Source organism: Semicossyphus pulcher, unplaced genomic scaffold, assembly GCF_022749685.1.
Source record: "Semicossyphus pulcher isolate SPU_LCO1_2020_fin unplaced genomic scaffold, fSemPul1.0.p SCAF_11, whole genome shotgun sequence".
NCBI lineage: Eukaryota > Metazoa > Chordata > Actinopteri > Labriformes > Labridae > Semicossyphus > Semicossyphus pulcher.
This window is the reverse complement of record NW_027211615.1, coordinates 19,820,011-19,845,149: the sequence shown is the minus strand read 5'-3', so window position 1 is coordinate 19,845,149 and position 25,139 is coordinate 19,820,011. Positions and strand designations below refer to the sequence as shown.

Below are 25,139 nucleotides of genomic sequence, written 5' to 3'. Positions count from 1 at the left end.
TAATTCAGAAATGAAAAGAATTTATATTGAAATTGTTAATTTTATGCTAATCGTTGTTTTATGAAAGAGAAGTGTTGTCTGATAATTTTGCCCTGACTTTTTGAAAGATAAATGAAATATGTGGAGACTATATTTAAATAACTCTTTGGAAATTATCAGAGAAGAATGGATATTAGATCAGGTTGATTATTAACGAATGGAATATTTAATATTATTTACAAATTACCTATCTTTGCCATGTTGATGCAATTAAAGAGTCTTCTGAAATTAAAGGGACTTGTGTGAATCGGAGCCGTTTCTTTCCTCAGTGAGCGTGCGAGTTTGATGCCAAGGCCTTTACACGCTGCTTAGTCCAGATCATTAATGTCTTCACTTTCCTCACACACATTCTGACAAGAAAGAGGCTGAACAGCTCGAGAGACTCTGAATGTTGATAAAACCCACTTAAAAACAGCTGAATAAAACATGTTGCATAAATAAGGACTTCAAGTTGTTAGCACTGTGAAAATTAATTGGGCTGAGAGGAGGGGGATGCACCCGACGTTTTGGTTTTAAAAAGTAGGGCTCACTTCATTACATAAAGTGACTGAGACAAAAATTAATCTTTCATAATGGGAAAACCAGCTTCTGCACTACGGAAGTCCTTAGTGGACATGCATCTATACATTTTATTTACTCCATTTTCTGTGATAAGTAATTTCTGGTTGTTTTCTCGAGATCTCGACTTATTTTTCTCGTTATCTCGGAATAACAAAACTGTTTTTCCCGTTATAACGGATTAATTTGGCCCATTATCTCAAGATAACAAACTTGCTTTCTCGTAATCATAGACGGATTACCGCATGGGCAAGAGCCCCAGAGCCAATAGGGGCCCTTGGCCTTCAGAGTTGTTGGGTTTTTTTTGGTAAAATTTAAAAATATTATTGGAATGAATGTGGTTTTGAAAATGTAGTATGATAATAAAATCATTTAAATGTTTTAGAAATATTAAGATTAAATCAGTAATGTGTGATGACACAATGACGTAAGTACCTAAGCTGGGGGTCAAGCATACAGTGCGTTTTCAAAATGGAGAAGCTGGTGCTCAGTGGATCAGCTAAACAACAACAATGGAAAGAAAAAGAAGCCAAAGATGCCGTTTTGGTGCAGCAAATTCCACCCATCTCAACATTTTTCACCAGAAAAGTGAGGCAAGATGATGGTACTCATAGCAGCGGTGCCAATAAGACTGTATCTGACGCTTCCTGTCACAAACTGCGAGGGAGAACGGTCATTTTCTGAAATGGCCAGGATAAAAAATGAACTTCGGACAAAAATGACCCAGAGACGCCTTAACAGTTTGTCACTCATGGCCATAGAGGCCGAACTGGTCCGAGTGTTGGATTTTGATGACCTTATCAAGGACATTTCCTCGAAGAAGGCCAGGAAAATGTGTTGTTATGTGCGTAATGGGAAGACCGCCTTTGCGCGCGCACTGTTTGTGTGTGTAGGCAGGGGCCTGTGGCGAGTTTGTGTCCAGGGCCCGTGGTCATGATAATCCGTCTATGCTCGTGATGACGGGATCATTTTCCAGTGAACAACAGCTGCTCACTGTGATATTACAGACCAGGACCTGCCATGCTACCATTGCCCTCACTAATGAGGTAAGTGTTACTATATTTGTTTTGCATCATGTTTGTCATTGTATGTTTTTGAATTTTTAGAGTTTCTGAATTTTCAGCCGTTTCTCCTAATGAAAACTTTTGGGCCGTTGTAGCATGTTGCCATTGTGGGCCACCGTACCTCTTGCATAGCATACTTTTGATTAAGAAAACTGATTTGTCATCGTGTGGGATAGCACTGTAGTATTTCAACCTATTGTGAAGTTAATATTAAGTGCACTGACGTCTTTGCTCAGAGGGGGAAACTCAACACCACAGCGGGATGTGATATAACAGCGCCAATCTGCCGGGAGACACATCACTGCCAATGAACAGACAAAAAGCATTAAGGTGAAACTCTTAACGAGCAGACATTCAGTCAGTGAGCTGGAGAGAGAGACAAACAAACATGTAAGAGTTACACACTACAGTCAGGACCTCCATGGGCATAAACAGCTTGACAGAAGTATTTTCCAGAGCTGTAAAAAGGCACACACGTCTGTGTGAATCAACTGAGAATGAGAAGTTTCCTTCCTAAACTAAACTAAAATTAATCCCCCGACTGTGGAAAAAGTTTGAAGCTACGTTTTTGAGTTAAATCTACAACTTTATACAGGAAATATCGGTCCTTTTATTTTTTAATTAATTGATACATTTTGTGTTTGCCTTTACACAAATAAAGAAATTTCCACCCCAAATAAGTCGGCTACACGAGAATGCCGGAAATAGAAAGTTTGATGTCAGTCACATCCGATTTTAAAGCAGTTGCTTAAAGGTGAAAGTCAGCCTATTATATAACTAAAATGTTATTGTTATCTGGTGTCTGTGTTTTTATTATAGACTCAGTTGACTGAAAAAATGTCTCTTAAGCTATCAAAGGGTCAGCACAGCTCCTGATGTAGTTATCAGCTTGGGGAAGTTGCCACAAGCATCATAAAAAGTCAACAGCTTTTGTCTTTTAAAATGATATAATGAAGGAAATTGTCCATCTTTGCTCGGTCATGTTACTCAGCTGCAGCCTGCTTGAAATGTTGATCATGAAACTGGTAGTCTGATTAATACAGTAAGATTCCAGCCTTGTGCCGTCTGTTGCCATTGTTCTGTCTCTTATGTTCTGAAGGCATTACTCTACGCTGGAAACAACGTCAGCTACAAAGGAGCAGCATCCAGACTGGTGAGTACACAGAGCAAAGAACACGAGGAGTTCAAGTGAAACTGGAACAACTGCAGACATTTTTGTAGACAATCTGACGTCTTTGGGCGAGAGCACTTCTTATTCATGCCCGTGGTTCTCTTTGAGGGAGGAAACACTTTTAATATTTTATTTCCAGCTGCTGTAGAGCTTTCCTCTTTCTGAAAAAAATAAATGTTTTGTTCCCACAACAGGGTCAAGCTAACAGTGAGCCGCCAGCTTCCTGCCACTGCAGCTGTCAGCGCAGGCCAACCGGCTGTGAAGAGGAAAGGCTGGCCTCAACCTCTGATGGCAGCAAAGAGGAGCAGAGTTGATGACGTACGCCAAACTGCTCTGATGATGAGAAAACGTCATTTTAAAAGGAAGTGTTTCACATTCAGGGAAACATGCTAATTTACCTGCTAGCCAAGATTGAGATGAGACTGATGGAGCTGATGTCTGTGTGGTAAAAATGAATGTTTGGGGAGCCACTTTTATTTGGTTTAATATTTATAAATATTTGTTAATGTAAAGTTTATCTTAATTGATTTGTCAGCGAAGACAGGACCTGGAGTTAGCTGCACAGTACTCATGTTGAAAACTGGCACCCCTTTTCAAGGGGTTTGTCTAGGTGAGCCTTGGGTATCCTGTGTTATTTATAAGCCCATATAAATGGCCTTATGATAGAATGAAGCCGCTAAAAAAAGATGCATTCAGGTGAATTGGCAGGTTTTGAGAAAGATATAAAAACCTGGGTAGGCTCACCATTTTTATTACATTTACCCGTCCAGTCATGGATAAGGGAAGTCTCCTCCATGACTCAATGTTCTCTCTGAGTTTCTCTATTGATTCTGTGAAATTAAATCTGAAAACCAGAGCTGGAAGTCGCCTGAAGAAGTCAACAGGGTCGAGCCCACAGTGAGCCACCAGCTTCCTGCAACAGCAGCTGTAGACGCAGGCCAACCGACCGAGAAGAGAAAAGGCTCGCCTCAACCTGAAGTGCCAGCGAAGAGGATGAGAGCTGATGAGGTACGCCAGACTGTGTTTGATGATGACAAAATGTCATTTTAAAGTTTCATTGTTGTTTTGTGTGGTAAAACATGAAGCTACAGCTAGCAGCCTGTTAGCTTATCGTATCTCATTAATCAGTACAAACACTAAGTGAGTAAGAGTAAGTATTTCCTGGCTGATGATAAGTCTTATTAGGAGCCACCCATAGGCGTTATGTTCCAAGTGTCTGGCAAAGTGTGTGAGACAGACTCCGGTCTTTCGGCTTGTACCAGATACGTTTAGCTTGAGGAGACGTATTTGCATCCTGATTCAGTTCTTTCATGAGAAATGTTGCAAACTAAATATCATCCATTCTCAGGTTGTGCCTGATGACGAGCTGCCTGACCTGCCTCCCAGCCTCTTCACGCCTGCTGCAGCAAAAAGCTCCATCAAGTTCAAACTTCAGGTACACACAGAGTTATAATATAGACTTCTTACTTTCCTATACCTGTATGCTCTTCTTCTCTCTCCTGCCTTGTTATGTTCCTCACATGACTTACTTACATAGACGGTTAGAGTCATGGGAGGCAGAGCTGCATGAATGTTACATTTCTCACCACTAGAGGGCAGTGAAGTCTTTCTGCTGTGACCATAGCAAGGGGACGGTACTCAGACGCACTGTTCAAAGACTAGTCACTTGGTGACAGCAAAACCTGATGCAGATTAGAGTTAAGGGAGCGTCCTGATATGTCGGTAATATTTCTATATTTGGGTCTTTAATACAGATTTTATATCCTTGCACCTAAATGAACTGATCTGCAGAGCAGTGATGGTCGTGCTAACAATCATTTTGTGAGGATGATTTATGATTTATTACGTTGTGCTTTTAAAAGAAGTATTCTTGTTATACTTTCTGTGAAGGTGTTTGATCATGTTGCTGGAGGTGCTGTACTCAGAAGATAAGGTTTTTTCAGTTGACCCGCGTGAGCTCGTCACAGAGCGATGCTTTTAAGTCGTCTGCACTCTTTGATTAATTGTAATTAAGGACAGGGAGAAACAAACATCACTCATTACTGAAGCATAATTGTTTTTAGGACGTTTTTGGATGAAGAGGATAATAGCAAGTACACTTCAGATTTAAGTAGAGCTAAAAATCACTCTCAATCTAACACCATTAAATATGAACTGTACAGCAGACGGCCAGGTGTACCTTCACGAGTACAGAGCCTGGCTTTACATCACACAGAACACATGTAAATATCACCCTCATGTTTTCACCTGCTTCTGACTGCACTTCCTCCCTCCTGCTTTGGCTTCTTCCTTCATATCTGACACTCAGTAATCCCACGATGCAGACTCTTGGCCACGACTCAACAATTAATTACATGAAATGGGCAAAAGACTTCTTTAATGCACCCGAGCCATCAGAGTTTTCTCATCAAGTCATAATGTGAAATGGTTTCTGAGTGCTGGAGGGAGAACGGGGATTAGATAGTTGGGTTGACCACTTCTTGACCTTTGATGTTTCCCATCATCGAACAACAACTTTTCTAACTACAGGTTAAAGCAGAGCTGAAATCTTTACTACTGATGGATCGCTGAAAGTTAATCATGTGACTTGTTATCAATGAAACATTTTAAAGCTTGAAGTGCTAAATAACAAAGCTAGCCAAGTTAGCAGCGGCCACAAATAAACCAGTATTTGGTGTAAAAGTCAGGCACTCAAAGGTTTAAGCAGGAAATGTTCAGCTCAGAGCGAGAGCAGTGAACCCGCTGAAATGCCCCCAATTTAAAATCATCCTACAGGATGTGAGCGAGGCCTACGGACAGCATAAGCACAACATGGAGGAGCACCTGTTCCTGGATGGCACCCTGCCACTGCTCCCTGTCTGCCTGCTGTGGAGGCTCGCTACCCACTGATGAGGAATTAGAAAGTCATTAAGGAACACAAATAGCAGGATGGCACAGTCGCAACCAACTCCAGACTTAATTTGTGTCTTCATTTATAGACTCCTGGGAAAAAACTAACTTTTTTTGCTCATTATGATTATATTTACTTTTCATATTCAGATGCTCTCTTTATGTGATTCTTTGCTTTCATTAAATCCTGCCTTTGAGATCATTCTCATGAGTGCAAATAAAGAGACAAAAAGTGAAGTTTGGTTTGTTCTTTGAAAGGTCAGCTTGAATTGACGCTGGTTAACATAAAAAACCTACCAACAAAGTAGTGGTTTTCAAAATAACCAGTGCAGACAGCAGTTTGAAAACAGTTTCAGCTTCTGGACAAAAACTGATGGTTATTCCACTACAGTAAATAGAGGTCAAAGATCTTGAATAAGCAACAGAGGCTGCTATATCAAAGCAGGACGTGTCAAGGGTTTAGGATTTAAACAAATGGTTGAGGACCCAGATGCAGACTGAAATAAGTATTAATTGAAACAAAAAGGCACAAGGAAAAACAAAAGGCTTACTGGTATGAGGAATCCAAGGGGGGCAGGCAAACAAAATCCAATGGTAAATAAAGTCCAACAAAACAGGCGATAAGTAATCCAAAATAAATCAGAAGGTGAAAAATCCAGGGAACACTGAGATCAAGATCAAGAATAACAGGATGCATGGACATGGACAGACGACAAGGAACTAGCACAGGGACAAGGGAAGACAAAGACTAAATACACTGGGGAGGTGAAACTAATCGGGCACAGGTGAAACAATCAAGGGTGCAGGTGAAAACAATAAGGGCAGGGCACATAATCAAACAGGCGAGAAAACACACAAAGGCAGGAAGCAAAAAAAAAAAGGCAAAACATACATAGGGCAAGAACTACAAAATAAAACAGGAAACACTAAAAACCAAACTCAGGACTGTGATAGCAGAACTCAAGCAGAAAATCTCTAGACAATGAAACACAAATGAATTACATAACTAAACAAGACTAAATCAAGACAAGAACACAATATATTAAATTCAAAATTAAACAATAAGAACTCATGACAGGACGGCCTTTATGCTGCTTATACTCACTGAGACACAGACTGAAGGAGGAATCAGTGAAAGCACGGCTGCAGTCAAATGTGGCAGTCAAATAAAAACAGGACTAAGAGTTGACATTCATGCTAGTGAGGCTATGCTAAGGCACAGAGCTAAGTGCTAATGAGCTAAATGCTGATGTCAGAGCGCCATCATGCTCACAATGACAATACTTAAAATTAGCAGGTGTATTCTATACGCTGTTTATCATCTTAATTTGTGTGTTAGCATGCCAACTTTGCAAAGTAGCGCTAAATGTTGCTTCTCTAAACTGGCCTTGGGGTGCCAGGGAGGAGTGTGTTCACAAACCCTTTATGTAAAAACACAGGCAAACAGCTTTAGCTAGCGCTCAGCGTTTAAGGGTTTAATGTTCCTCACAGGGCCTATACGCCATCTAGTGACCCATTCAAGTATTGCAGCATGGCTTTCAATCACTGATTAAGACACAGAAAAATGAAAAAGATAAGTAGGGGTCTATTTTTAACACATTTAAAGGTTTTAAAGATTTTCATTTAAATAAATGTCTATTGAGTCACTATCTATCCCCGAATGAGATAACACAATGGCGATTAGGCCTATGGCCCACTGATCTATAGTTTAACAGGAGGATAATAGTTTGGCAAACGTAAAGGCAAAATGCAAGAAAAAGTTAAAATTTTGGGTTAATTAATTTTGTCTTTTTTTTTTTTTTTTTACAGTGGTGCCTGAAATAAAACGTTGAAAATAATAATAGCTAATAATAACGTTTTATTATAAGTTTTTGCAGTCTGGATTAGAGCACTTAAACTTACGTTTCCTCACAGTCAAATTGTCCTTGAAGGTACAGGCCTCCGTTTTTGCATAAATTACTTGTTAACTTGCAGGATCAAAGGTCTTTTATGAGTTATCGCTGGAATTTGCCCAGACGCTCAGTCAGTCAGAGGCAGGCGGACTGTGTGCCACCACTTAGACCACTTCAGCACTTCTCCAAGAAACCACCGAAACCAGCAAACATGGACAACGTGTATGAGATAGTAGATGAGGCAAGTCTGCACGAAGCGCGCAGTGACCGATCTAGCAGCCCGGACCAAGAGCCCAAATATGAGAACACAGGTGAGACCAGGGAGCAGCTGTACAGCGAGGTGCACGTGCACGCCTCCGCAGAGGTAGAGCGCAGCTCGCCGGACTACATGGACACCAGAGACGAGGAGAAACACAGCAGCTCTTCCTCTTCTTCTTCCAGCGAGGATGAAGAGGAGAAAGAAGAGCAAGAGGTGAAAGCAGAGGAAGTTGAAGAAGTTAAAGCAGAAGTGGAGCCTGAGCCTGAGCCAGTGGTGGAGGTGGTGGAGGTTAACGGCGAAGAACACGACGGATCCAGGCGCTCCTCGTCCTCCTCATCATCCTCTTCCTCCGCCGGAGACCCGTGTGAAGACCCGCCGATTCAGGCAGAAGATCATGTGGAGGAAAGCGTCGACTACAGCCTGAAGACTCTGGAGAATGTGACTCTGGATGAGAGCAGCGCTGCTCCGGCTGACCCCAGCCAGCCTGAGATCGCTCTGTTCGTCAAGGTAGGAAACATGAAGGCCTAAAGGTCAGGGCACTATTTATTTGCAGGTTTGACCTGGGTCAGGCATCACTTAGCTTCAGCTTCACAAAGCAGGTGCATTTAAGTATGTTTTTCATGTTAAGTAGTGAAGAACTCAGCAACAGGTGAAAAATGAACTTGAAGTCATTATCCCGACAAGGGAACCCCTTTTCAACCCTTTCCATGTCCTTGTTGAGAGGGTGAGATACTAATGAAACTCATACTGCAGAATACACTTGATTAAGTGTCAACAGGATTATCCAACATTTGTGGCATGGTAAAAAAGCAGAATATCTGATATATTGCATTGCAAAGCTTGAGAACCAAATATTTAACATCATTAATCATTAATGTGGATTTACCTTAATTGCCTGATAATGACTCATGTTCTGGGCTTACATATGTCAGCCTATGAGTTAATGATAAGGTAATAATCATATCAAATGATCAGATGCAGTGCCAGCACTATATGATGTGCTCATCTCCCAATCAAAGTCCAAGTCAGATTCAATTTAATTTGCATAAATGTACACAACCAAGAAATAGGACTTTGTGGATTCTCTACAGGTCATATCATATAACTAATCGTAGATGATAATTATGTTGAATTAACTTGCTTCTTACACTCATTGACTACAACGTCATGTACGGTAAAACTAGCTCTAGTATTAAGACTTGATTCCAGTTAGTCATAGTGGTAGTGACTTTAATCTGGAGGTGGTCTGATGTAATAATTAACTTGTTTACTGTAAGGACATAGCAACCAGGGGTGAACTCCATGCCTTAGCAAATCCATCGGTGTGTTTTGCTGCGTGTCTGATAAAGCTGCTCGGTGAGGTGTGCTATCAGTACACGCAGGGGTCACACTGCTGATTGGGCAACAGAGATTTAAAGTCTGAAAGAGCTCTGTTTTAGCTCCCCCAAGGCCTTTTAATGGAGACTGGCAGAAGTAGTTGAATCTGTCTGGTCTTTATTTGGACAAAAACAAATGGATAGATATAAATGGATGCAATCAGAAGACTTGCAAACAAACAAAGTCCAGTCTGACCTGAGTGATGATTTCTTGAAACGATCCAAAATTCCTCCAGTAGTTGAGGCAGGAGCTGGGGCCGACTCCAGAAAGACTGTTAGCCTTTAGCTTCGCCAAATCCAACAGTAATTTATTTCTTGGAGCAGTTATTTGATTTTACGAACATAGCATTAGTGCAAGAATAACATATTGAATATCCACAGGTTTGACTTTTACCCAGGGAAAATTCTCAGTCGTAAAAATAAATGAGGTTTTTACATATTTTAGAAAGTCATAAAGATTCCTCCTTCTGCTGGTTTAGAATAATCCTGCCTTCTACATGATGACCTGATAATTTTTTATTTTATTAACACATTCAAAGTAGAGAGAGAGTAAAGAAGAAACACACACATTTTGCATGTAGAGATAAACTATCTTTATGTTGTTATATCACAGTTATGATAAACGTGGACCATAGTTCACCTTAGAAGTGACAACACATTCTTCCCCTTCTCCGCATACCGTAGGTGGATTTCCCAACAGTTTAATCTTCAACGATCGCCATAACCATAAACTGAGCTGCGCCATAAAAGTAGGGAGGAGGATTGGGAGTCATCGGTCCACGCTGAAAGTCTACAGTGCTACTCCCCTGTGATAAAGCAGGCCATGGGCTATTATCTACTATCACTTCTATCATTAAAATCACTCTTCTTTTTTATTCTTATACTGTGGGATAACAAGCCCAGTTGAAGATAAAAATGAGAGGATGCTTAACTAGTCACTGTCAAAGTAAAGATGGCCCAGTGTTTGCTGTCACTCATGGTTTATCTCATGGCTCAAAATGAAGACGATGCTTGTATCGACAAGACTGATTAGTTGGCACATTTGGCACTTTCTGTGTGTGTCGACACAAGTGGAGAGTTCAAGCGCTTCTCAATCTTGGCTCGGTAAAGATACACGGTGTTACTGTTTGATGTTCAGATTAATGATTAGCCCGACAAATAAGTGATTTGAGCTCCCTTTTGTCTCAAGAGGACACCAAGGCCATCTTCTAAACCCTTTATGTTTTCATGATCATAAAGGATTATGAAATCCTTACAGGACAAGATATTTTGCAATATAGCTAATCTGCTGTCTTTGTCACGTTCAGACAGACAACAAGACCCACAGAGCAGACCTGAGGCAGAGCAGATTCGTTTGACCGTTTATTTGCAGAGTTCGGTACACGGGAGATCAGTCAATGGCAGCAGAACAAAATCGGCAGGCAAAGTCGTAGTCAAAAAACAGGCAAAAGTCAAAACCAAGGTAGCAAACTAGATAGGCAGAAGTACAAAATCACTGGGCAAAAGGAGAACACGAGGAAAACTGATCATACACTGAGAAACTAACACGAGGAAATAACGCCGGAAAACTACTCACAAGGATGCAGACAATCTGACAAAGACACACTGGGGAAGACATGCTAATATACACAAGAGGGGAGGAGACAACGAGACATAGGTGAAGACAATAAGCAATCACACACACAGGGAGTAAAGAAACCTCAAATGAATGCAAACAGGAAGTGGGGAGATTAACAGAATAAAACAGGAAGTACAGACAAAAACTCAGGACCTGACAGTCTTACTGCGATTACATCTACAGCCGGCAGCCAGGTAGCCTAGCTTAGCATAAAATCTGGAAACAGGGGTAAACAGCTAGCCTGGTAGCATTAGCACAACACAATCCAGCAGTCACTACCTTTTAAGCTAGCTAGTTAACTGTTGTATATCATCCATTTAATCTGTACCATGACCAAAGCGTTAAAAAAAAACTAAAACATGTGGGAGTTCGTCCAAGCTAAGTTAAGCTAACTGGCTGTTAGCAGTAGCTTCATTTGTAGTCTAAAGAAATAAGAGTGGTTAATCTTTTCTTCAAAGTTATTACAAGAAATCAAAAGTATTTTTAACTAAATGATGAACCATTCTTTTAATGACATGATGTAATTCTAGAGAAGTAAGGTTGTGATCTGTAGCATGCAAAGACAGGATAAAATAAGCACAGATGCGCATTTCATGTTAAAAAATATTATTATTATTTGTAATTATTATTTTGTTGTCACATTGTCATATTCTCGAATAGTATCTACTTTAGAAATATGGAGAAAAACAAGTTGCAGTTTTACTTTGTTATGCTAATTTCAAGCTTAATATTTCACTCTGTGATACCTGTGGAGTAGCTTAGCATAATTTACAGTTAAAAAAAACTCCTCCTTTTTCTTCCACTGGTGCTCTGTGCAGGCCCTCATACCGCCTCTGCCTGAAACGACTCAGTCAGCTCTGTCCCTTTAAGAAACCCCGCCCCTACAAGCCCACTTTCTTCTGATTGGCCAGCTCTCCGAAGCCTGCTGAGGCTGCACTTTGCGACGTCACAAAGTGCAGCGTGTAGAAAAAACTGTGTGAAACGTGGCGTTCACAGCAGCCTGCAGGCTGAGCTGAGAAGCCTGAGGATTTCTCCAACACACTTTTACCTACAGATTGGAAACTTCACCCACGTTTAGTTTTAACATCCAACACTGTAAAGTTATATATCTTAAAATGTGAAACAGCATGATATCCTCTCTTTAAGCGCTAATTTTTAGCTTTTGAAAAGAGCCAGGCTAGTTGTTCCCCCCTGTTTCCAGTCTTTATGCTAAGCTAACTGGCTGCTAGATATAGCTGTATATTCACTGGCCAGATGAGAGCGCTATCAATCTTGATTACTAAATTGAATGTAATCTTCGTATGAAGAAAGCTCCTTTAAAATGCAATCAAATCAAATGCCCCAATATGAAATGCGGTTTTCCGTTTATTGATGCCATATTTGGTAGCTGAAAGATGATGAAATGAGATCTAAATCTGAAGCTCAGCGTATCATTATGCAGTGCTGTGAAGTCTATTGAGACTGTTCAATTAAACTAATCAAAACCTAAAAATAACACTTATAAACTACTCAACATTTCCCTCATAAACACTGATAATGAACTCCTTCTATTGTGGCCCAGTAATTAGTTTGTGCTGCGTGTTGTTGTGTCAGCCAGGAGAGGGGGCTGCTCTATAAATAGAAACAGATAAAAAAAAAGAGCTCTGTCTGCTTTCATCTGACTTTTAAAACCACAGATGGTATTATATTTTATTCTAGGGTTTATATCTCAGAGCTCTGACCTCCTTCACATAATAGTCAGTGACTTCAATCTCTTCAGTTTGTGCTGATGAAGATTTTTGCTGTCAGACCTGCTTTTATTATTGTTGCCCTACATAGGCCCTTTTTTTCCACATGTCAATGCCAATTCCTGTCTTAAAACCAGAGCCAAGCATCAATAATTCACAGAGGATCTCCAGGTCTCTCGCTGGTGATCAAATATAACCTGCAGGAGTCAAGCGTGCGAACAGGGATTTAACATGAATGCTGCTGCTACACACACAAAACTGACACAAATATTTTCGGCGTTTTTATGACGGTATTTAATATTCGGGATTCCTTTAAGAAGACATTTTTGACAGTTTTTAATGCTTTAGAAAAAATCGTTTCTACCTGATCCGACCCAAAGGTGAAGAAGAAGAAGACAGTGAGGTGACAAGTGTAGGAGAGGCGATGCGGACAGGCGAGGAGGTAGGTTGTGTGTGTGTGTTAGGGGGGAGAGAGAGGGATGTGGCTCCACCCCCCTGCTATAGACTGACTGACACCTGTTTTCTACTTGGTGTCAGTGAGAGCTCACACTGCTCTCCATCTGTGTCCAAATCAGAGCGCAGGGCTTTCTGCCTGCCACCTGGACGACTCTCAGCGTCACCTGCAGGACAAAGATCAGTGAAGAGAAAAACCCTCCAAAAGGTGGAGGAGATCTTTAATCAGGGACGAGGTGATCGCTGTCAGCAGAGAGAGGATAATCTAAGAGAAGATATCTTTATTTTTACATCTTTTTCTGGAGGATGTAGACCTACATGGATAGCGAAGAACTGTACTTTTCAAAATAAAAGAACCCAAGTTTTCAGCCGGAACCAGGCATCATGTCCACTAACGGCCAAGACAGAGACCCTGATATCGAACTTTTTGTCAAGGTAAGACAGATACAGAACTCTGTTTCCAGCATCTTCTGCTAAAAGTTCAGTTTTGATGGAAGATAGAGACTGTATATGAGTATATTTTCAGTCTAGCACCGGAGTGTGTTGTGGAAAGCTCATGTAACTCAATAGCAGAGGTAGAGTTACAGCCGCACTGGCACACTGTGCTCCATGTTGACCCGGGATTGTTGTGACAGTGATACTGAAGCTGCTTGTGGATGGAGGAAAGCTCACATCAGGGCACCATTACCCAAACTCACATATTAAAAAGCAGTCAGACTTCTGCAGTGCATTGTGGGAAAACTCTATTCACTCACAATCCATTGAAACAGCCTTTTATATGTTCTTTGTGGCATTATTTTTGTGGAGGTATGAATAGATGTAACAATAATTATATGAAATATAAGCTGCAGTATACAGTAGTGTTGTTTTGATGCTCTCGAGGTCCTGTGGGAAATATTAGAGGCACATGGATATACCTGAGGCAGGTGAGATGCACGCAGGTGCTCATCGCTGATGTGCTGCTGAGATGCTCTGACCCAATTAGCCGCTGTGGAAGCTGCTTTCAGCCAATCCATCTCCAAGAAACCGGTCAGCTAGGTAACCCAAAGTTCACTGACACAGGCTGCAGTTAATCACCCTTTAAAGCCTCACTGTTCGCATCATTATGTGCTGTTTGAGTGCATGAAACTCTTATTGATAGAAAGCAGAAATACTGGAGCGAGATCTTTTGTGTTATGCGTTACATTTAGTAAGTGATTTAGGAAGCTAGCATCCTTTTTTTCACTATGTGAGTGTGTGTTGAGTGCAGAGCCAGTCTGATGCACAAACCTTGTATATGGAGTGTTTTTTCTCACACTGCCATGAGCTGTGACCTAGATGGACAGAGAACTGTCCTACATGGCTGCACCTTATTTAAGGCCCTTAGCCGGGCACAAAATCTAAGCTTTCATTGTGTGCAACAAATTCAACACATGGTGACATAATGTATAAGGTTTAAATGGTAAATGGACTGTATTTATATTGTGCTTTTCTAATCACTCGTCACATTTATACACTGATGGCAAAGGCTGCTATGCAAAGTGCCATCCTCCAATCAGGATATAATCATTCATGTACTGATGGCTATGTCTTCGGAAGCAATGGGGTTCAGCGTCCAAAGACACTTTGGCATGTAGCACTCAGGGATCGAATCCCCAACCTTCTGACTGAGAGACGACCGACTCTGCCACTGAGCCACAGCCGGCCCTTATTGCAACATTTTGTGGATTGTGTGTTGGAATGGTAGCTTCTGAGAGAGAGACCGGTGCCACAAAGATGACAGGATCAGGATTGAGGCAGGAACCTTCCATGAGTAGCAGTTAATTTTACATATAAAATGCTCTGCTTGAAATAATAAATTGTGTCTGATATGTTTTTTCTGCAAAATATGTTTAATTACCTTGTAAAAATCCTCCCAAGGCATCTCCTCCTTCTCCCTCATTAAAAATTCCAGACTCTGCATAGTCACTATCACTTAAACAGACGTCCACAGTTGGCTCCCTTTGTTACGGTTGTAGCTCTTGATTTTCCTCGCTGACGGTCGCTTTCCTTTTCAGACTGTTTGCCTTCATCTGAGCGTCGAATTTGTTTCTTTTTCTTTGGATTTTCACTTATTTTTGAAGTTATATCTGTAGTCATCGATCTTTTCTTTGTTTGTTCTGCCATAGTAGATTACAGTTTACTCGCAACACTTGCAGAGAGCGGAAAAGCAGCCGCTTAGCTCTGCCTACCCTCTCTGGAAGACCAACCACTACTGGCTGATGGAAAACGCGCCACTAACGGGGCGCCGCTTGTGATTTTTTCTGCAAATGTCGCCACAGACACCCAGTCCATAATAATACTATATACTGCGAATGCAAAGGCTTTCATCAGTGGGCCATAGGCTCAACCACGATAGATAGTGACTTAGCAGACATCTTGAGTTTATCACGTTAACGTTAGTAGTCAGTAGTAAGTTTGCAAAAAGTTACGATGACGGTTACAGCTGGCTCGCGCATCACTGAAGTAATGATATGCATAGCGTCACCCCGTCCATTAACAGGATTGGCTCCTTAGGTTTGTGACGTCGCAAACCTGCCAATCTGAAAAGGTGTTGTTCAGCCTGTCCTTGGTACACTGCAGTTTAAAAGCAGACAGGCCCAGCCATGGAGATGACTGCTGATGTTGTCCCTGATATGTCTTGTAGCACATGAAGAACACCACATGGAGATGTTTACAAGGTTAAATCCTGGATACTCACTGGATTTAATAATAATAAAGCAATTGCAAAAATATTCAAAATCTGATATATGATGCGTTCTGTGGCTTAGCTAGGCCTGGGAGACTATGAATGTCTAACAGAGCATAGTGATACGTGTGTACATTGCATTATGGGAGTGATGAAAATGAAAGTTAAGATGATTAATGCTGTGTTTCTCTCTCGCTCTGTCTTTAGAGTCATCCAACCTTATAACAGTGTGATACTAGTGTAACATAATTACTCTAGTGTTATTCATCTAAACAGAGTTTGTGCTGTAAAACACTTTTTGACTCCTTTATGCAACACAATACGTTTAAAACATAATTGTGTCAGAAGTCTTTAATAATATAATAATAATAATAACTTTATTTATACTCTTTAAATGACAAATGTTCTGTTGTAGCATCCTGGGATAGAGGTCAAGTATTCAATTTAATGAAAAAAGCATTTAAATGGCTTTCATAAGGAAACATAAGCTAGTCAGAGTATAGTACATATGCTTGTGTTGGATCATATAAAGCACCATTGCCTCCAGCGGACCCCCCTCGTCCTCTCATCACTCAGCAGCTCCCTCCTTGTGCCCACCGGCTCGGTTGTGTGTGACAGCTTTTGTCCCCCATGTTCTAGATGTTGATTGGCTATTATACGAGCGGCTGTGTGTATTGTGTTACCGCCGTGCTGCTGAGCCTGGCCATAACAATGCACAGACAGAAGCATCACATGCACCCGGGCTGCAGGGCAGCACCGAGCATCAATGGCTGGAGCTCATACAGATGGCTCAGCTACTTTTAGACTGACAGCTCTGTTTTCTGGTTGTTGCTGCGAGCAGTGAACTGTGGGTAACGTGGACTGAATAGCAAAATGTTTTCCACTTCGGTGTGGTTTCTTTTCTTATGGGTTCGTCCAAGTTAATCATGCAATCTTATTTATCTTATGTGCGATAATAACGACGCAATCGCACCTTATTAAACGTATCTTCTGGTTTGTTTAATACTTAAAATAAACATGTAATAAATGAAGGAAACCAAACCAAATCCTCACAGTCAAATCCCAGCTGACCCAGAGGTCATTGCTCTTATTTCACCGTGTGTAGTGGACCTCTGTGTGTGACTGCGGCCTGCAGGTCTGACCCTGCTCTCTGTGCCCTGCTGGTCAGTGAACCGGGTGATGGAATCCCTATCTATAATTCAGCCAGGCCGGCGGCTCAGGTGTCACAGCTGATGCTCTGCTGTGAGTCCATACATGCCGACACATGAGCTCACTGCATGTGCACAAGTGTACGATAGAGAGGAAGTGAATATAACGGGAGTGTTGCTTTAGTTTTTGACTTAAAAAATAAATTGTGTTCATGACTTTTTATAAGTAATTTTTGTCTACCAAACTAGATTTCTCCTTCGAGTAGATCCAGCCTTTTCTAGTGTAAAGTAACTGGTAGCGACACATTTTTTGGTCCTCTTATAAAACTTTATCTTATGAGGATTTTAAGGGTGCTGCATTTATACAACCCTAACCATATTCCTAACCCATTATGCTTATCTGAACAACCTAAATAGTCATAGTAGTCAAATATAACAGTCAGTGAAATCCCATTTGTGTTAAACTGTTAGCAGCAAGGGTTGTGGGTTTAGCTCGATTGGTAGAGCTGCTTCCTGGTCATTTAGTGCACGTCATCCCCCACTCTCTGCTCCCCACATTTCCTCTCTCTCTTAAGCTGTCCTATAAATAAAGTCAAAAAAGCCAAAGAAAATAATCTGTTAAAAAAAGAAAACTGTTAGCTGCAAGGTTAACAGTTTCTCAAGGTTGATCTTGCGAGGTTGCAAGTAGGGATGCACCTCGATATCGGCCGTGTTGACAGACATCGGCCCATTGGCAAATAAGGTGGCATGCGCCGATGGCAGTAGCCGATGCTTTTATTATTTTACTGCTTTAATTGTGCAGTAAATGTAATTGTAACATATTTATGTTTTCAGAAAGATTTTTGTTTGGCTATGTAAGCACTGAAAAATGTTTGTACTATGACCAGGTGATTCAGCCCTTTTCAGGCAGTTATTTTTTTTTTAAAAGATAATTTTATTCTTTTTATTTTATATCTATTAAATTAAAATGATGTATTGGGAATTTGAAAGATTGAATTCTCAAAGAGTGTGATGAAGGCCTGAATACATTTATTTTTTTATAATTTAAGTTAATTTGGGCCCTTTATCCAGACGAGGGCATTCATAATTACAAAAATTGTCTATCGGCATCTGCATCAGCAAAAGTGTTGTTTTAAACATACGTATCGGTATCGGCCTTTTCTCAATCGGTGCATGCATAGTAGCAACATCAGAACCCAAAGAGAAATTGCTCACACAACAAAAGCCTGAGTATCTTGCGTATTTTGCATCACATATTAAATTGTAAATTTGTGAAGCTTATAATGCTCGGTTTTGTTATGGATCATGTCTAAAAATGTCCATCAAAATTTCCTCGAGTCCATACGAATGTTTTTTTTCCAAGGGTCTAAAGTCACCTTATCCTTTCGGCTCTTCTGACGCCAACAATGTGTTGACCTGAATCTATAGTAGCTCTTTTGACATACACATCTACTGCCTGTGCATGTCTGCTGTGTACATTTCCACTACACGTCACATTTCATTGCCCTGACTTGATGTCTTGTTTGCTTGCAGGCGGGTAATGATGGAGAAAGCATCGGCAACTGTCCCTTCTCTCAGCGTCTCTTCATGATCCTCTGGCTTAAAGGAGTTGTGTTCAATGTCACCACCGTCGACCTCAAAAGGTAAGGACACGCTGCCAACACAAAAACACACTCGTGCATGCACTGGTTTTCTCCTGACCTACTGCTCTCCTCTGCAGAAAACCAGCAGACCTGCACAACCTGGCCCCGGGGACACACCCTCCTTTCCTGACCTTCAGCGGAGAGGTCAAGACCGATGTCAACAAGATCGAGGAGTTCCTGGAGGAAACGCTCTCTCCTCCAAAGTAAGCAGACTGAAGGGTTTTACTACACGTAGTTTACAGGATCAGATTATATCACTGACTACACATTGTTTTATTTCAATCAGCGACAACCTTAAGCACAGGAAACATTAAGGTCCAATAAAAGTAAATCTGTGCTGTATTTTATTGTTTGTAGTTTATGGCTGTTGTAAATCTTTTATGAATGAGTCTCGGACAGTTTTTCATCTTTGAAAACAAAAGCCTAAACTCTATATTCTTCGCTGATAACAGCCACTTAAGAAAAATCAGGACAGGTTTATTATTTTTTCATGTTTTCTCCTCCAACATAAAGAAAGATCAGAGCCTGTGTTTGAGCTGCAGCAGAGAAAAACGTCAGATTAACTAAATCAGTCTTTTATTGCCTGCAAAGTTTTTTACATTACAAATGGACCTTAGTGTGAGAGAGCTTAAAGGGGCGGGCGGCCAACTCGCTGCGAGCGTGTAACATGTTTTCAGTCTGAGCCGAGCTCCAGTCCAGGTGTTAATGCTATCCAGATGCTTCAGTCTCTGACTGCGTCTCCTGCCTCTGCCTCCCCCCCCCACCCCCCTCCTCTCGTCTGATCAGGTATCCCAAACTGGCCGCCAAGCAGAGAGAGTCGAACACAGCTGGAAACGACATCTTCGCCAAGTTCTCAGCCTACATCAAGAACACCAAACCAGAGGCCAACGCCGGTGGGCTGCTCATTCTGTGCCATTTACACTCTCAGGCGCACACACTCACACACAAACAGAACATGAAGAAAGAATATAACAGCCAGTTTTATATTCCTCCACTAGGTTGTAGCAGAGTCCATTGTTTAAGGCTTGCTTTCACTCATAAATATTGCTGTGCTGCCACCTAGAGGGCACACAGGTCTAAAGTCACTTATTAACAGTATTGGATTCATGTGTTTGTGTGTCTTCAGTTCTAGAGAGAGGTTTGACCAAGGCCCTGACCAAGCTGGATGACTACCTGACCAGCCCCCTGACAGATGAGATCGATGCTGACAGCATGGAAGAGGAGAAAGGATCCAACCGGAGCTTCCTCGATGGAAACGAGCTGACTCTGGCTGACTGCAACCTGCTGCCTAAACTGCACATAGTCAAGGTAACTACAGAGGGAGTGGAGGCTACTTTGGTGATAGCATGTGAAACCATTGAGTAAAGAAGAATATGTATGTTCTATTTTCTTAGATGTCAAGTACGTATGTTGAGACTTTTATTTTTACAAGGATTCTTTTGGAGGTATTTTTAATGAACAGGGGCAGGATAAAGAGAGAGATGGAATAAAGGGAAGCAAAGGGCCTGAGTTGAACCAGGCCAATGCATTAGGACTCAGCCCTAAGTTGTATGCACTTAAAGGGCCAGTTCGCTGATTTTCAACCTCAGTCCTATCGTGCTATTATGGGGAGCTAATGCCATTATGGTAGGAAAAAATGCTATTTTGCTTTGTGCCTTTGGAGGACGCTATCCGCTTCTTCAGTGGGCCCTGGAAAACCTCCACCAGACTTCGTAAAACGCGTCATCTGGCGGAGGCCAGGGAGCTTGCTAAACTTCACTTCCTTAATCTAGGACTCCCGCCTCTGATGTCATGTCTTGTTCAAATTGTCAGGTTTGAAATGTAGACTGCAGACCTGAAGATTTTTTAGACAATCCACCGGTATATTCTTGTCCTATTTCAGATTCTGTACTGCTCTGAGCCATTGCCTGCAGTGAAGCGGTACTCTCACTGGGCTGTTCCTTTAAGAGGGAGGGGCGCAATGCATGCTGGGTGTTGTAGGAATGTAGAATGGGCGAAACCACGAGCTGTTTGTACAACTTTCTCCACAGCTATGGTGCCGATTTCAAATATCAATTGATTACAGAGAACACCAGCTTTGACTGACAGTGGCTTTTTCCAGGGGCGAACTGCTCCTTTAAATTCAAATTCATACATGGCATTAAACTATTAAAAAATATATATTGAAAAACAGGCTGTCACCTACGTACACATTAAGAATGCAACCAGTAAAATGCAGGTTTGGAGTCAGTCTCAAACAATAGAGAAATAATTTCTGTCTTCAGCCATAAAGGAAACATTTGGTTCAAATACTCAGACACTTAGTTTACTAACAATAATATAGTAGTGCACAAGACAGTTGGGTACAGTTTGTACTTATGCTTTTGCTAGTTGGGTATGTGAAGTATAAAATGCTTAGCCAGGATAGCAGTGTGGCTCTATCAGCTGCTAGCTGCTTTGTAATTGTTTTGCGACTTACTAATTAACAAAACAAATGCCATTCCCATCTCCTTCAGGTTAGCGCTAAGTGGCAACTGTTAGCATGCTAACGTCTTAATTAGGGGTGATTATAGTATGACTTCTAAACCTTTGCATGTTAGCATTTTCACTGTGTGTATGTTAGCATACTAATGTGAGCATTAGCAGCTTCACAGAGCAGCTAACTGTTGTTGTTTGATTTAATTAATACACATCTATTTCTTACATGTCCTCTGGTTTTTAATGGAAAAAGTCACCTGCCATTCCCACTGCTCACTCACTTAAAAATATGCAGCAGAGAAAACACAGAGGAAGCCATTTACTTCTCTTTCTTTACACTGAAAAAGCAGTAAAAGAGGCAGACTGTAAACTACAAATCTCAAAATAACCCCACCTGGAATGCACTGAACACAAACTGATGGTTCATTTACAAGACAGACCACGGGTCAGTTTTAACTGCCTGACAAGATCAATCAAGTTTGTCTTGTTAAAGTCACAGTTTTGTCTTCTCTCATAGGTTGTCGCAAAGAAGTACCGCAACTACGACATCCCCTCCAACATGATGGGCGTGTGGCGGTATCTGAAGAACGCCTACACACGCGACGAATTCACCAACACCTGCGCTGCCGACGCCGAGATCGAGATCGCCTACAAAGACGTGGCGAGGAGGCTGGCCAAGTAACTCGCCAACTGACCCCAGCTCAAACATAAAAAAACTAGTAACACATCCCGTTAAAAATACTTACAGCTCTCCTTTAGAGCCTTCCTCAGTGGCGTTTTCAGGAACTGTCAGGAAATTGTCGTCTTTCAAAGTCAGGTCACGTGTCGCAGATGTCTGTGTGGTAGGTTTTAAGTGCTTCGCGGCACCAGTTTAATGGCTGTCGGAGATTCAGTCTGTCATGTAAAGCAGAAAATAACTGGAGCGGAGGACTTTTAACTTAATTCACAGGTTTCAAACACATTCAAATTTTGCTGCTGCAGTCTCAAAGATGATTGTTTCTGTCTATATTTATTTCTCATGACACAAAGCTCTCTTTCATACATTCTCCTCCGGTCCGCACGGCCAAACATTTTACTAGCTGCTGATGTCAGGGCGGTTCACTTTATTTATTCCTGAGCCCACAGAAGTCTAGTCTGACTCCAGTGTTTATTATCAAGCTTTGGCTCCTGGGAGACACTTTGATTCATCTATGACTGATGATTTACGGTAATTGTTTGCTGACTATGACTGTTGCAATCCGCAGATTCATTTTGATTCTCAATCATCACGTTAGGTGTTGCTTTAGTTTTTTTGTTTTCTCGAGCGTATGCGTTTGACATTCACTCCCGCTTCTGAAAGATTGATTTTAAGATTGATTTTAATGTGAGTTTGAAGGAACAAAATTTATAGCCTAGAACAAAAGCTTGTTTCTGATTTGTTTGCATGAATCTGTTTAAAATTGTAATATTTAAAGCTGATATAAGAGCCGCTTTTTGAAATAGGAAAAAATCTATGTGCCTTTATGTTGAAGAATCATAAGTCCATGCCAACGTCGCTGATGGATTCATTCTGAAAAATGTATTGCAGCCAGAGCCGAGCCATTTGTTCTGCCTCTAGCTATTAGTGTTCAGTCTAAGTATTGATTTTGTCTTAAGTTACACATGATATTATGAATGGACAGAGTATTTATTTAGCAGCCCCAATCAGGCCTGATTAGGTAGAGCCATTAGTGCTGCGATGAAAAGCGTCTTCCAGGCCAGGTCCACAATGGTCAGGAGCCCTGCCCTCCAGCCCTTCATCAAAGAGACATTTCCTCCGCTCTGAGGAGTCCATCAACATCCGCAGCCTAGAGTTCAAGTTCAAAAGTTTCATTGTCCACGAAAGAGGAGGATGGAAATTTGTCTTGGGGCTTATCGTCTTTGGCGTGGTGTCAGGCTGCAACTTTAGCAAGACTTCCTTGCAGAACCATAAGGCTCTTGTGTGGTTTGGACAAACATGTGATATGAAATTGGAGCATGATGACTGAGAGCCTTGCTCATTGCAAAGCTCTACAAATAAAATAATATTTTCACAGATCGGCTTCTGCCTTTTCTTTTCTTTCTCGAGCGAGGTGATCAATCACAATGATACTTTCGGGGTTGTCACATAGAGGAGGCCGTATCAGTGACGGGAAAGGTGCTGGTGGAAGCTGGATCCTGAAAAGGGTTAAGTGTGCCTGACTGAGTTGATCAAATCCAGTGGTGCAGGTCTGTTTCTCCATCCATAACAGGGAGAGAGAAAGAAGGGGAGAGAGAGAGTGATGACCGTTGACAGGCTTAAATAGAGGCTTCCATGCCAGGGATCAAACGCCATCCCTCTTCTCCACTCTCTCATTAAGACGGAAAACCCGAGCGCCGCCATCCGATCTGTCTCCATTTTTCCTCAAAGGAGTCTAACTTGAAAGATCTGCGCCTGTCGGATTTACAATGGTGGGCGAGTGGTGTTTACTGAGACGCGGCCTTGCCAGAAACAACAGTCAAAGAAAATAAATGGAGCCTGCCGAGTGTTTCCACAGGAGTAAGGAAATATGGAGCGAGACTTGTGCCTTGCTGTTTGGTAATTAGTACCTAAACATCCCTGTCCTTGGATCCCATCGCTCACGTCCAACATTTCTGCAAGCTGGATAATATACAGTGGAGCATTAACGTCAAACACGTCTGGTCACGGGGCCTGGCACGCCACATTAATCTGTTATTACACTCCCAGTGGATCTACCAGTCACTGGCCTTGGCTGGGCCACCGTAGCACGGGGGAGTCCGTATAGGCTGACAGGGACTCGCACACGGCGCACTTTTATAGCCGGGTTCAGTAAACCTTCTCGGCTCGGGCATAAATTGTCTAAATTGAGTCTTGCTCTGAGACCTGAGCTGATTAAAACAAACTGGAGCGTTTGACGTGTGAGGACCCACCAGGAACAGACCTGTGATCCAATTAAAGGCCAGAGCCATAGTCTAAGAAATACAGCCTTATAGACCTCAGTGCTGCGTAGCTGCTGCTTACCTTACATATTGTACCCGGGAGACGGACATGCATGTTTCAGCCTGACGAGAAACCCTGCACCAGCCATGTCCTGTAGCAGCAGCAGCAGTGTTGGGGAAGCTACTTTGAATACAGCTTACAAGCTACCAACAACTTCACAGTGGAAGAAGCTGAACTGTGATAACGCTAACTGTGGAAGTTATTTAGTTAGGTAGAATGCGGCTACTTATAAAATGTAGTTCAAACTATTTTGAGGGAAGTTGACATTTGACAAGTGATCTGACAATCTGGCTTCGTGGAACACACAACACCTGTCCTAAACAGTATAATCCCATGTTTAACTTGCATTTTGCTTTATTATAACCCAGCATTGTTTGTAGTTTTAGAAGTTAACTGCACAAAAAATGAAAAAAAATTCATGTAAATTAATCACTAAGCTGTATGAATGTAGTGGCACTACAAGCAAGTTACTGTAACATCGAGTTAGTTTATTCCATGTTGTTCACTCCTCCTAACGCTTAGCAGCAGAAAAGGCTTTTATTTATTGTGTAACTTCTTACGTCCAGTTTGCATTGATTATCATTATATTAACAAAGCTTATCATAAGCTCCATATAGTCCTGTTTGTACATGTCTGTATTTCAGGCCTATGTTTCTGAAAACGTCAGTAATAATTCTATGGAAGCCCAGAGTGGCCATGCTTGCAGTTCTTTTAGAAGCCATTAAACTGAGATTGTAAGTTATTTTTTGATAAAAAGGAGCTTTAAAAAAGAAGCAATAAGCTTCATTTGAGCAGCTGCTGGCTGAAACAGAAAGCTGGTTGGTCAACCCTCTAAATCTCTGATGGTGTAACTGCACACATTCGACTTGATTTATAACTTACTAGTTAAAACTTACTAGTTTTCTAATGATGATCTTTCCTTTTAAATTGCCCTTTTGTTTTATCAAGAAAAAGACATTTGAAAACTACCTTTGATGGCAAGCATTATCGTTCATGGCTTCTAGGTAACCCTCTGTGTTGATGGTACTTTATCTTTTCATGTAGAATAAAACATTCTTCCTCAGAGAGTGGACAGAATAATTTTTTTCATCCAAACACTAACCAGACGGATTTACAAAAAGCAGCTGTAAGTTTTTTATA

General features: G+C 41.4%; 1 protein-coding gene across 2 annotated transcripts; it reads left to right on the top strand.

The window, feature by feature from the left end:
* Nucleotides 1–13,430: 13,430 nt before the first annotated feature.
* Nucleotides 13,431–21,683, top strand: clic5b (chloride intracellular channel 5b). Of its 2 annotated transcripts, XM_069657011.1 has the most exons (6): nt 13,431–13,481; nt 18,435–18,544; nt 18,622–18,747; nt 19,331–19,437; nt 19,671–19,852; nt 21,519–21,683. In XM_069657011.1, exons 1-6 carry the CDS (start codon nt 13,431–13,433, stop codon nt 21,681–21,683), a joined length of 741 nt encoding a protein of 246 aa, XP_069513112.1. The 2 variants fall into 2 exon arrangements, with proteins under 2 accessions (XP_069513112.1, XP_069513121.1); XM_069657020.1 differs by lacking the exon at nt 13,431–13,481 and having other exon boundaries at nt 18,474–18,544; nt 19,677–19,852.
* Nucleotides 21,684–25,139: the final 3,456 nt, after the last annotated feature.

Excerpts from the sequence above, each read along its gene's own strand:
- clic5b (XM_069657011.1), top strand. The coding sequence starts at position 13,431 with ATGTCCACTAACGGCCAAGACAGAGACCCTGATATCGAACTTTTTGTC. Across the intron at positions 18,748-19,330 it reads GAAACGCTCTCTCCTCCAAA|GTATCCCAAACTGGCCGCCA; the intron begins GTAAGCAGACTG and ends TCGTCTGATCAG. Across the intron at positions 19,438-19,670 it reads CAAACCAGAGGCCAACGCCG|TTCTAGAGAGAGGTTTGACC; the intron begins GTGGGCTGCTCA and ends GTGTGTCTTCAG.